Source organism: Triticum dicoccoides, chromosome 5A, assembly GCF_002162155.2.
Source record: "Triticum dicoccoides isolate Atlit2015 ecotype Zavitan chromosome 5A, WEW_v2.0, whole genome shotgun sequence".
NCBI classification, from domain to species: Eukaryota; Viridiplantae; Streptophyta; class Magnoliopsida; order Poales; family Poaceae; genus Triticum; species Triticum dicoccoides.
Genome location: NC_041388.1, coordinates 133,933,929 through 133,947,304, shown reverse-complemented (window position 1 = coordinate 133,947,304; position 13,376 = coordinate 133,933,929). Strand labels below are relative to the sequence as shown.

The 13,376-nt window shown below is 44.3% G+C and overlaps 2 protein-coding genes across 4 annotated transcripts in view; both read right to left on the bottom strand.

Annotated features, from left to right (window-relative positions):
• Positions 1–1,164: 1,164 nt before the first annotated feature.
• Positions 1,165–7,053, bottom strand: LOC119300288 (glutathione synthetase, chloroplastic-like). The gene is made up of 13 exons (XM_037577307.1): positions 6,827–7,053; positions 6,471–6,640; positions 6,159–6,234; positions 5,897–6,027; positions 5,382–5,504; positions 5,218–5,298; positions 3,813–3,893; positions 3,638–3,707; positions 2,933–3,054; positions 2,582–2,721; positions 2,292–2,484; positions 2,065–2,191; positions 1,165–1,526 (listed from the first exon to the last, which is right to left on the bottom strand). The coding sequence occupies exons 1-13, from the start codon at positions 6,935–6,937 to the stop codon at positions 1,524–1,526; spliced, it is 1,428 nt and encodes a 475-aa protein (XP_037433204.1). The 5' UTR covers positions 6,938–7,053; the 3' UTR covers positions 1,165–1,523.
• Positions 7,054–7,890: 837 nt separating this feature from the next.
• LOC119300286 (AP-5 complex subunit mu-like) overlaps positions 7,891–13,376 on the bottom strand; it is a 6,447-nt gene continuing 961 nt past the window's right edge. The window contains exons 1-7 of one of the 3 annotated variants that reach the window (XM_037577303.1): positions 13,287–13,370; positions 12,674–12,982; positions 12,213–12,496; positions 11,208–12,103; positions 10,730–10,786; positions 10,316–10,363; positions 8,388–8,745 (exon numbers count right to left, since the gene is read on the bottom strand). In XM_037577303.1, coding sequence (XP_037433200.1) covers positions 8,698–8,745; positions 10,316–10,363; positions 10,730–10,786; positions 11,208–12,103; positions 12,213–12,496; positions 12,674–12,982; positions 13,287–13,342 — 1,698 coding nt within the window. In that variant the 5' untranslated portion in view covers positions 13,343–13,370 and the 3' untranslated portion in view covers positions 8,388–8,697. The other 2 variants (XM_037577304.1, XM_037577305.1) reach the window with 2 other exon arrangements.

Sequence of the window (13,376 nt, the reverse complement as noted above, 5' to 3'; positions counted from 1 at the left end):
CGCACATCATCGGGCTGTCGGCCAACAAGTGGTGCGAGTTCTGGGTTCAGGTCCAAAACTTCCAGAGGCACATGGTCCTTGGTAAGGGCTAACAGTACTTCTGCCGCCGCCACAGGATCATCCCCGGCAACCTCCTCGTCCTGCGCATCTCTGGACTTGGCTTGAAGGTTCAGATCTACAACCACAACAACTCAATCATGTGCAGGGTTCGCTGCACCAAAAATAGTTGCGCCGGTGACATTACTCTTGCGGTGTAGTCAGTTTGTGGTGATCGTTTGAACTTGATGTTAGTTTGTGGTGATCATTTGAACTTGTGCTGAACCTGTTAATATTTTGGTCAGGATCAGCACCCTGGTTTGAAGCAAGGGCATCTCATACCCCTGTTGTTTTAACTTATGGTCATAGTTAATGTAGTTTGACTGTTAATCTACTGTTCTTTCCTGTCTATTTTGTGTTGTGATGTCTTCTTTGTTGTTGTGTGCCTGATGTTGTGCTACAAATGTGGTGGTAAGGCCACCACATTTAAAAGGGGTTGGCACAACACAAACATGCACTCAGCCAAACAGCCATGGTGTGCATCTACTGACCCCTGAAGCATAAATGTGTGCAACCAAACAGCCAGCCCTAAAATGGCCACTGATACAATGCCGGCGACCAAACAACATGCAGATGTTGGTTTTTCGCCTGTTTTTGCTCAGCCGGGCTGAGTTAAGACGCAATGCAGGCAATATTAGAGAAGACAACCAAACACGTCATTAGTCTATGATAACCAATTTTCTTCTTGAATTCGACATCTATATATTTCATGGCACTAATCTACCCTAGAGATCGTGGTGCTGACAGTATGCAACTTTACGCCATTAGTTATGGCATGGAACAATAGATGTGACTCCACTGGCACTGAGCCACAGATCAGGAAAACAAAGGAAATGCTAGCTAGCGAGGCCAAGAGAGATGCATGACAGACGGAAATAACAGAAAGTTTGAAATGCATGCCTTCTTTATTTGGCCTATTGATCTGCTGGACTGCTTGATTTCGACAACATCTTGACTGGTGCATGATAGCATCCAAAGCATATGATCCATCTGGAAAGAGCAGGACAGCAGAGCGGAGGATCTTCCATGATGATCATGCCCATATGGTATTTTTTACACTCAAAAAAGTTGCATCTCACAGAATTTTTAACTTCTTCATATATGATTGACCAACAGAAATGGCAACGCTGAAAATTCACATTAACAGTGCATAACACAACTGCCTGGCCCCGAGTCAAGGGTGTAGTGATCCACGAAACAAGAATTTGTAATCCGTTTTTTTCACGGGGATTATTTTTCCATACATAAACATGTCATCTATACATGACATTTATTCTTCACCCAGTGTGCTGTATGCTAATGGCTGACGTCTGCAAATTGTGCAGCAACTTTGTTCATCTCATTTGTTGCGACCGATGCAACAGAATGCTAAATCCATGGTAGGTCAATGCTGGTTCGGATTTGTAGCTGGTATTCCTGAGGTTATGTCACTGCAAGAAGCAAACCTTCCATCAACGACTACCCATGTAGGAAAAAAAAGCCAAACTTTTTTTTAAATAACATTTCTAAGCCAAACTGAAAGAACTCAGTGCACATCCGCGACCAAGGAAGAAAATCATGTATTTAATGTTTAAGCACTGATGGGATGCATCTTTAACACTGCCACCTTTTCCAAAAATCTGTAACACTGCCTACAGCAGTACATACGAAGAACATGTTTCAAATAACTATGTAACATACTGGTTTGGTGCCAAAGAAGCCTACACATTATAGATAGGATATTTATGAAGCTTTGAGTTTGATAAGTCGCTTCCGAAATTATCAATGTCATTTAGATTTTCCTGGCTGTTTGCACCAATCCATGGAGAGGCTGGAATGTTTTTCTTTATCTATTTTTTTCCAGATTTCCCCAACAATATCAGACAGGTCACAGGACCAATTACCTACAGCCAATGCATTTCAAACAAAATATAATTTTATTGTTATGAAATGTATGTGCACAAACTAATGTGAACCACCGTGTATCACCTTGTCGGTCAGGTATAAGCTGTCCAAAACAGCAAATCCCGCAGCAACACCGCCTTCATCCGAAGAAGAAACTTTTGTTCGCATCAAGTAACCACACTTATCATTGATGATCACCTTATCTTTGTTCCTGAAATCAGATATCAAGTCATGACCTGTTTGTCAGAAGAAGCACCATCTTATGAGGAGCGCTAGTGTTTGGACTTCTGTGTTTCAAGCACTTATTATACCGCAGGTAGGCTCCATATATCCCAAGCTCAGATACTGTGAGGGCCTCATGGCAAACACCACCACGGACCAGACTAGCGAGAGATGCTTTGGGAAAGATTCTTTGCATCAGTATGTAGGCTGAGAGAGCATCTCCTCCTTCCTTCTTGAGTCTGATCAGAGCCTCTCGCACATCAAGACCGTATATGTTGTTCCCTGTGCACGAATAGCATATCAACAAATAATGAGAAAAACTACTAAGAAAACAACTAATGAGCAAAATAATATCCATATGTTACTGCATAAAACAAACCTCCGCCTTCACGTTGAGGCTTCAAGACAAACAAGTCAGGGTTTTCAATCGCAGATTTGACAACCTCTTTATCATCCAAGCTCCATAGCCCTGCAAAGCATTGACGGAGCTTGGCAATTTCCTCCTTATTTTCAAGAAACCTGTGGAGGGAACAAATTATGCTCAGATAGGCTTTTAATGTCTACCAAAGACTGATAATTGATCTGATCACTAATGGCAGAAGTACAGCGACAATACCACAACGGGTCTTACTACCCTATGTTCAGTCATGAACTTAGGTAGACCCATAGTGCTATATGCAGTTCACATCATTGGAATATTCAAGTCATTGGTACTCAAAAATTGAATCACCTTTCAAGCACGTTAGGTTTTGCTAGTTCTTGTTGAATCTTCTTGGTCCCCACTAAATGATATGATATTGAAGGACACTTCACAGCAGATGATTGTTCCATCAAAAGCCTTGCACTCCATTCCTAGAATATATACAAGAAACATGCCATGGGGATTAACAACAAAAACAATTGCTATACATCCACAAGACATACACAAATTTTGCTTCAGTGTTGACCCTATTAACGACTAGTGAAATCAATATATACGAGGGAATGTAGAAGTATTTGTTGAAGTGTATATGTGGATTGCTAGCCCTTTCTATTAGTTCGGACTTTTGGTTGTGATGGCTAGTGCATGAAGGTTAATATGGTATATCAGAGCCTAAGGTCTTGTGTTCAAGTCCTGGCTTTCGCAATTTATCCTCTGTGTCCACGTATAGGCCTCTTGAGCCATACCTCTGAGTCTATTCACGTGTTGACTTCCCACGTCACACGTGAGAGGGGGTGTTGAAGTGTATATGTGGATTGCCTAGCCCTTTCCATCAGTTCGGACTTTTGGTTGCGTTGGCTAGTGCATGAAGCTTAACAGTGTTCAAATATTTTAAAATTTAAAATGATGCCATATTATCTCAAAGAAAACACTTCTATGGTAATTTGGTTTTCAATCAGAGGAACTGTCACAAAAAATGCTGTGTTGAAGGGTGGAAACAATGTATACACGTACTGCTTCTGAAGGATAATCGTTTGGTGTATAGCCAGCTCTAAAATACACCACAGCGACCTTCCTGCCATTTCTGCATTTTCCAAAAATACTTTAATGAACATTCTGCAAGACTGCAGCAATCGCTAAACTGCCAAGTGTCAAGCCGCAAACAATAAGCCAATCACAGAATACATACACAACAAGAGTTCCATCAAGGAGAACCTGGCCTTCAGCCTCCACCTCTGACAAGGTCTTCCTAATAGTTGTTATGCCATGTGTAACAAATTGTCAAGGGAACACAAATTTGACGTTGAGACTTGATGTAACATTTTAGCATCTGGACTGGGAAGAAGATCCTGGAGACAAGCAAATAACCAGAAGTACTAAACAGTTGTCATATGACAAGATTGAGCTATAGACTAGGAAGGTGGACCAAAGATGGCATGCGGAGCATCCCATGGACATCACTGTGAACCCATCATCAACCCCACAAACTCCAAGTGGACCGATGACAAGAGCTCACCCGTGTGCCATCAAACTGAGGTGACTTCACTCCTACTTGAGGTCCCTATGTATTTGGATGAGACATGGCTTCTAGCTTAATCCGGAATGCTATGTATGCTTAGATATGAAGGCATGAAACCTGGAGAAGCAAGGAAGGAAGGCCAAGTCCCAAGCGAGGAGCGGAGACTCAAAGACGAAGAGAAGGAAGAAAACCAGTGCAAAATCTGCACTACCGAACAGTCGGGAGAGCGCTGGCGCCTCGGCCTCAACCCTCTGGAGCGACCAGAGGTCGAGCAGACTGTCCTGTCCAACCAACCAGACAGTGTCTAGTTGGCGCTCGCACCTCGCCCTCAACCCTCCAAATCGACCAGACTGTCCGGTCGGTGCTGAAGCCTCTGAAGAATTGCACCACCAGACTGTCCCGTCCACTCTGACCTAACTGTCAAGTAGTTCTGTCTGTGCAGATTTTGGGTAAGGTCCGTGTATCTCCCCTCCCCATACCCCTTCGTGCCTAGGCTATAAATACCCGTACTTCTCTCAGATCTAGGGTTAGCAAAGTATAGACTAAATCTTGAGAGAGCTTTGCTCAATCTACCCTCTCCCTTGGAGATCAAGAGCTCTTTCGGGAGAAGAATCCTCTTGGATTATCAAGACATCCATATCCTTTGGATTGGGGAATAACTATCTCTCAAGACCCATCTCTCCTAAAGATTTGGAAGAACTACCCTAGTTATCTTTTCCTTTTGTTGCTGCTTGGATCTTGATGTGCGTCTCGTTTTGGCATGAGATTTGAGTACTTTGGTGGTGAATCTTGTCTATGTGAGTACTTTGGTGGTGAATCTTGTCTATGTGAGTGTTTCCTCAAAAGTTTTCCACAGTTGTCACCCAGATCCACCTCCAAATAGTGAAGATCGGGCCATTCCTACGGTTTGCCCCGTATCAAGATGGCAACTGCATTGGCAGGAAGAACATCTTAACAAAGCAAACTTTAAGCAACTGAGTCATGGCATTTTTGCTAAGCAAGAACTTGAGTTATAGAAAATCATATATAATTTTCATAATTAAGAGAAGTGCCAAAGCAGATCACAAAAGGATATGATTCCCTCAAATATTTGACAAGCCAGTATTGGTCATACATATTTCTTTCTTCGGGCTGCACAATCATCATAACTACAGCACTGAACATTTCATGAAAAAGTGTGTCAGTTAATACTCAATTGGTTAGCTATAATATGCATGATTCAGCTAGAGCGTACCAAACCTGTCAACATTAAACTCATCCCATGCTTTGGCCAATGCTTTAGCAAATTGACGGCTTGCATCATTTCCAGGAACCCTTTTGGCATCTAGACATAATAAATTTCCATACTGATTGATCAAGGTCCTGCATAGCAATTAGTGATCAGTTGATTTACTACACATACTGATGACCTAATAATAAACCTGATTAGAAATACCCTGATAGGTACAAAGTAGAAAACTTCATAGTATCCATTAGTAAGACTTAGTCAAATGTAGAGAAGTTTGGCTTAGGACAAAGCTAGAACTTCAAATAATTTGGAACGCGGGAAGGAATTCTTACTTATCTCTAAGTAAACATAGAAGACGTACTATTTAACATCACAATTGCAATGCAGAAACGTTTAGAAGTGTACAAATAATTTTTTGGACATAAAAACCATGTGTACAATTACCTAGCCAGATTTCTCAAGTAAAGGTACAGTGTAAATACACACAAGCATAGCAATGTAATACCAAAGATATGTTCTACTTTACCTGTGAAGCTCAGTCACTATTGAACAAAGCCCAGGAAAAGATACTGAAATAGTGTTGAGCTCTATTTGGAGAAGAGAATTGGTTTCTGAATCCAGCATATAATCTGATCGGTGCAGCCCCAGTCGGATATTCTAGTGAAAAAAGTAGCATTTGTCAGTACCATACAGTAAGGACATCAACCAAAATAAGACCAAGAGACTAGATGGATCTATTAATGTTCAGGTATAGAAGTTGACTGAATAGTAGAGGTGAGGTGAATAACCTCCTCCTTGTTTGCATCCATCATCTTCCTGTGAATATCTAAGAGCCTAGAAGTGAAATCATCAACCTGCCTTGTTCTGAAAGTACAAGCATGACTGTATCAGGCTATCAGCCCAAGAGCTCCATTAAAATCCTTATCAAATTATCAACAACCTGATTCGTCAATATACAGCCTCTAAAATAGTTTTAAGGCATATCTACAAGAATAATTGACATGATTTTGTGAACTGGTACGCTTCTTTTATCCTGGTCAACTTGCAGGCAGAGGCTGTGAATGAAAATGTGGAGAGGTTAACATGGCAACGGAACTCACTTGGACAAGGAATCCTGCAAGAAATCCCCATCCAAGCTAACACGATCCACGAGCTCGTTGAAAAGCGGGGCCAGCTCGCACGCCTGACTCCAGAAAGACTCCGGGAGACGCGACGGGAGCAGGGAGATTGGAGCGTGGACCAACCCAACCCCAGGAACTGTTCCTGATCTCTGCAAGAGGACAAGCAGCAACAATGAATGTTTGGTCATGGACGATGGATATTCCGAGCTCTGCTCATCGCATCAAAGCTCACTCAAAGATTGCTCATTCAAAGATTGCGGTCCTGAGCTTGGCCAGCCGATCCAAGAAGAGGTTGATTTCCATGGAAGTTTGAACCGAGGAGGCGAGAACCTTACCGGGTCCGCGCGGTCCCCGACGACGAGTCCGTGCATCGCGCACCATGCGGTCGCCGACCGCGCCATCTCCTCCACCGCAGCGGCGTCCGCCTTTCCCTCGGTGGTGCTCATCGCCGGCAGTGGTGGGTGTTGGGCGTTCGGGCGCGTGCAGAATTTCTGCGTAGTTTGAGGTGGTATATTCTGAATTTGAAGCTTAGGTTATCGGTGTGGTGGGGTTTGCGATTTCTAGGAAAATGGAGGGGGCGGCGAAGGCGGCAGGGTCAGGTTTGGTCTCTTAAAGTGTGCCGGTCACTTTCTCTGCTTGGGCAGCAGCCTCAAACATTTTCTTAAAGAAAGTCCTCCAGCAGGAAAACTGATGATGGATTCTGTGGTAATGGACCAAAGCGAATCCAAACCATTCTAGTACAGTACCATGCAGACTAAAAAATAAAATAAACGCTAAATAACAAGTAAATTTAGTTAGATTGCCATGTTATTTAGTAGTAGTACCACACTATTTTGTCTTGCAAAATTATATCGCAATGCAGTTCCATTAGGTTTTCTTCCTTAATATCATTGGGAACCATAGAGGAAATCTTGCATTGTAGGGTACAGAAACTGGAAACAGAAAAGTTTACCTTTTTCACAAAGAAAGAACGGTGGTGAGCTATACCACTTTCCGCACCTCCAATTTGTGGTACACAATGACATAGGAAATTGCTTTTAGAAAGACACCCATGTCACCCTTCTTAAAAGAGATTATAAACTGAAAAGGGGGATAATTGACCTAAAAGGTTTTTTCTTTTTGTTGAAAGTTGATCATCTCGACTCAATATTCGTGATTAGGACCATGTTACTTTTTTGTTAGACTAGCTTGTCAAGACAATCCCGAATATTCGGCCGCCCCATCCCAATGGCATCATGCATGATATGACCAACAGATTAGTGTCTCGATTCACTGAACCTAAAAAAAAGATGCTGCACCCCATTATACATACTACCAGTAAGATGGAAGAAAAACTTTCCAGTGGTAACATATTTTGACGGGAGAAAGAAAAAAATCCAGGTGTCATGTTTGGCACGTCTCCAGCTTCGCAACGCACATTTGAGCGGTGATCATAGAAATAACATTACAACGAGCATCAAATTTGGATACAATGGAAAGAATCCAGGGGGTGTAGAAAAATTATTGCTAAGAAGAGAAGACCAAGGATTCGGGATCGCATAGAGCCATGAAATCTAAGCTCAGCATACAAACTTGTCTGACAAAAATGATGTACAGATCTGTTTCCCACTTGAAACACTATTTTACTCAATTATATAAGAACTAAAAGAGAACTTCCAGCACAGCTCTGGTGGGACCAAAAACCCGTTGAGGGCCGTGCCTGGCGATGAACAGTGGCAATTATAATTCTTTTGGCAAAGCTGCGGAAGGACATTTTCCTAAGGTATTCCATAGTATGTAGTCTCCAGAAGAGGCCTGCCAAAGGAGAGCAATGTTATCAAAGAGTATCTTGTATTGATGGTGATATTTCGCCTTTCCGCACAGGGGTCTCATAACCGATTAGAAATAACACAGCAATTGAAGTGCAATTTATCTGTTTCGATAAACAGATCAAATGTCTAGCATAAATTATATTCATGCTCAAGGTGTGAGTTTACAGATGAAAAGATAATGTCCCACAGTCCCAGGGAGGAAGTGGTGATAAGCAGGATGAAGAGGGAAAAGGCAAGTACGCATCAACTAGTCATTCTTCTGGGAAGCCAGAGTCCTGCACAGGCTGACCTCCCCCACCCCCACCCACACATGCTGACGCGTGTGCCTCACCGCCGCAGCCTGTCCAAACCACCTCCTCCACCAAGCCACTGCCACGGCCGATCGGTTGTCCCCATCATGGGCTCAGGGCTTGCACTTCCACGTGCTGAATTGTTTCAGGCGACTTGCGAACAGGGAACATGACTTTATTAATAGTGTGTGCAACAGAAGTTAGGAGGGTGCTTCGCATCAGATCAAAATACTTGTACTTAGTTCAGCACTAACAAAGCAAGGTAATATTTTTGCATAAACAAACCCATGCATGCACTGTACGATTCTTCCTGTAGTTTGTACAATTCTGAGGTTCTCGCCTCCCACCCCCGCTGGCGACACGAGGGTAACCCTAGCCGCCGGGAACCCTCCCTCTGCTCAACCCCCGCGTCGTCGCTGCCGGTCCCTGGGATGGTGGCGGCGGGTAGCCCCCCTCCTCCCCGAGATCCAATCTCATGAGCACGGTGCCCCCTTCCGGCTGTCCCACCCCTTGCCGATCCAGCCGGCGTCACGGCCTGGAAGTTCACCTCTGCAGCCCACCCTCCCTCCCCGTGGACACAGCCCAGCCTTGCTGCTGGCCGGTTGTGGACGCGGAAGCTGCGGCCGGTCGAGGGCCTGCCTCGTGAAGACGGCCCTCGTCTCCGGCGACGCCCACCTCCCTCGCGTTGCGGTGGCAGCTCCAACGTGGCGGTTGTTGAGGCTACGGTGGTCAATTCCCTGGCATCGGCTACCTTTGACAACGCGTCGGCCTGGTGACGTGGTGTACGTGTGACATTGCTAGCGCTACTCCGGCCCCCGAGGCATCTGGACCTGCGTTCTCCGGTGTGCGTAGCTTGCCAGTGTCCTCTGTAGGGGATCCAGTAGCTGCGTCCCTTCTAGCTCTCTCGGCTCGTCGACGTCCTGATGGCTACGGCCCTGGCAACTCAGAGCTGCGCTCTCTCCAGTCCTAGCTTGTCGCCGTCGCTTCCCCTGGGTCAGTTCTCTCTGCCTCACCGCACCCCCGACCCTGTACACCTCCACGCCTCGCCTGGTGCCAAATCATATGTCGTGTGTCCGATGGCGCCAGGTGCTACCTTCCGGCGCCAACCCCCCGACAGACATGGTGGCTCCGGCCAACAATGGCTTCCTCATCTCAGATTCGGGATCCGGCGGCTATAAGATTGCTCGGTATCAGGCTAGGGAGAAATCTCTGCTCGGCTTGCCAGTGCTGCTGGCAGGGGCGACGCTCGCGGGTGTCGTTTTCCTTCTTGGAGGCGCTAACATGGCCTTCATCTCCGCCCCTTCTCCGGACCGGATGGCGGCGGCGGCGTGGTGGCGTTTTCCTTCTTGGAGGCGCTATCTTGTCGCTCACGGTGTCCCAGATGTTGGCTTTGGTGATGTTGGACGGCTTGCCGATTCGGTATGCCTCTCTTGTTAGGGGCTTAGTGGGTTTAGCTGTGTAGTTTCCTCTGTTCGGCCCGAGCATCCCCTGTCCGTCTGCTCCGGGTGCCATGTTCACGCATCCTTGTGTTCAAGCTATGTGATGTACCCCTATCTGCACTCATTCTAACTCCTAGCAATGAAAGATACGCAAGCTTTGCATATTCGTGAAGAAAAAAATGTACAATTCTCTTTGAGCAATTATTGAAATGTTGAGAAAAAACAGGTTTTTCAGTGCATTGACTATTTAAAGAGCCAAAGTCGGAGGGGAGGAGATAAGTCACCTGCATTGAATATTCTACTGGGGCTTTGACAGAAGGATAAATGGTTACCTGCAGAATATCGTACAGGAAATGTGGTGTTTAATTGTGACTCAATTATATTTGAATAAAGCATGGGAAGAAATGCTACAACAAGGAGAAAATAACTATTTCATAATGGAGGTCAGGACATGTAAGGGTGCGATTCTTGAGCAATCTCTTCAGCATGGTAGTAAGGAAACTGTAATATGTACCACCTATCAAGCACTACAACATAAGAACACGGACAAAATATGTGTGGATATCGAGTTAAAATTTCTGAAGAACAATGGCTAAAAAATTTGAGCTGGCATGAGGGCATCAACATAGGATAACAACACTAAGCTACTTGACTGAGTGGGTGAAGATGGTGATCAAGAAAGTTTGTGGGTAACTTACAGATCTTGGGTCGATTATAAGACCAGACAGGGTGCCACCAACTATCTTAAAAGACACCTGGGGAATATTTCATAATCCATTATAATATTGAAAAAACAAGTTCAAATGAGAAGTAAAGTGCATGTGTGCTGCTGTATGGATATCAGAAGACTTCACGGGTGTGCAGAAGGAAGAACAAATATGATACAGTGGTTGTTCCAGATTATACTCTCTGAACCCAGGTACAAATATTGAATGAATAACAGAATGTCATGCAAAATGAACAGCTGCATGATCCTATATCAACCAACAGAACAGAACAACTGAGAGCTACTATATGCTGAGAAAGTAATATGAAGAAGAGGTCAGGCATGTCAGAAATACAGTGACCAAATATGATTCTTCCCAATGATCTCATATTCAAAATAACATCATGAGACAAACACTGCTTGAAGGTCTTAACAAATTCCAACAACATTATGTTTCGGTAGAGGCAAACCTTAGCATAATTATAAGCCTGCCAAGACAATGGCTCTTCCAAGTCAACTGCTTGAAGGTCTTTGTTCATTTTTTCCATGAGGTAGTCGTCCAAGTTGGCACCATTCTTAGTGCTATCTTGCTCACAATCACTATCTTCAGCAAATGCAGTGGTTGTGGCCGACCGAAATGATGAATTTACTCGCTGCGTTGTTCTAGGATGAAATCTAACAGTACCAGAGAAGGTAGCTTCAATGCTCCTACCACTGAGGCCCCGGCCACTTGAAACAATTCTCCACTCAATTAAATGTTCTGTCATTGAAACCGTCCCAACTGATGGATTTCCATCATATGATGCAACTCTTCTTCGAGGAAATGGCATTGTGACCATGCAAAATTCCATAAGAAACGGGGACTTGTAACCCTCCATCAATCTCAGCTTAAATAGAAAAGCACCTTCATTCTCAGATACCATAGACAACTGGTAGAACCCTTTAACAGGTGGATCGATGTTGCATGGAGCTTGATAGTGCATCAAAACGAAATTTCCTAGTGGTGGTTGAAATAGCAGAGATTGCTTATCACCAGTAGGCTCTGAAGCTTGAACACAGTGGTGGAATGATGATACCTCCACACGGGCAGTTTTTAACCCAGTCAGTGGCAAAGAAACATCAGGTAACCCTTCCAGTTCAGCCCTACAGGTTAGTTGTCCCGAAACGGAAAGGAAATCTGGCACATCATCACGGTCATATAGTGCAGCGTTTATAATCTCCAGGCTAGAAAAGAGAGTCCGTTGCCTCCCTTTGTATAGGTAAGGCTTCCAGGCAGGTTGCTTCTGGTCTGTCGGAAGAGGATCAGCTGAATACCCAGTTGTTCTAATCGAAGAAACATTGCCATAATTAAGATCCTGAGGTGTGCCTGCAAAAAGATACTGTTAGCTTCCTTGGCTAATCAATAAACAGATCCATGAAGCTAGATGATAGAACAACACAAAGTGTTATATTAGACATGATACTCGATTACTCACCAAAAGGCATAGCACCGATGATGAAGCTTCGTAGTAATTCCTTGTCAAAAGGTCTTATACCACCTTTTAAAGAGTCTGATTGAGCAGCACCAACAGGCGAGGAAACTGATGCAACTGGGGCTGCAACAGGTGCAGCGCTAGGTTTTGACCGGGCTGTAATACCTATGCTTCCAGTCAATGAATCTAACAGTCCACCAACAGAGGGGCCCGAACTAACGATCACCTCTGGTTCAGCAACATCACCAGTAATCATGTCCCCAATAACATTCGCAACCATAAAGGCCCTATCATGGAACATGAAGTATGAGAGTCCAACTATTGAACATGATCGTTAATTGGTTGATATCAGTATAAAACTCACAAATATTTTCGTAAAATATATGAGTTGAAAATGGGGTTGGTAATGTAAAGAATGAAACAACAAAGAACACACATAAATAAGGTAAACAAACTTACATTACCCTGTTATGCACGGAAGATTGAGCAAAATGGAAGAAAGATTGCCATTCTCTTTGGCTGAACTCCCGCAATCAGGTCTTTTCAATAGGCTCTCGGACGCTCTAAATGACTGAGGATCCACCAGAGGCAGCACAAGGACATAATAACTTCCACGTTTCTGAAGAACTACAGGACACAGCATAAACCCACCCCCTTCCTCTTTGTCAATTTGAAGCGATATAATGTGGCGAGTGATTGGATCATCGACCCAGGAATCTGACCCCACAGATGATAAGCTTGTGCGGATACCAGAACCACGGGCCGTGCCTTCCCTGCAAAATGTCAAATTTAAGTGTTTATCGCAACTACGTATTTCATAAGCTATGAACATACCACAACATATGTTGATCCAGTTATAGTCTCATCGGTGGATGAACTTCCGAACTAATATGAATACCTATCTCGGATATATTTATCCTTTGTTCAGAAGAAACAGGCATTGCTAAGTAAAGATCCTGCATCTAAATCACAATTCACTTCCAGGACGAGCAACATAAGTATCTACTGTAATTTTTACTCGACCACGCCAATTCTCCGGAGAAAGCTAGTACAAGAACCAAGAAACAACGGCCAAACCTTCTCCGGCGGTTGGCAAACGCGGCGGCGACCTCGTAGTCCGCCGGCAGCGGCATCTCCGCGCCCTTCCCCGCCCCCTCCGCCTCCCAC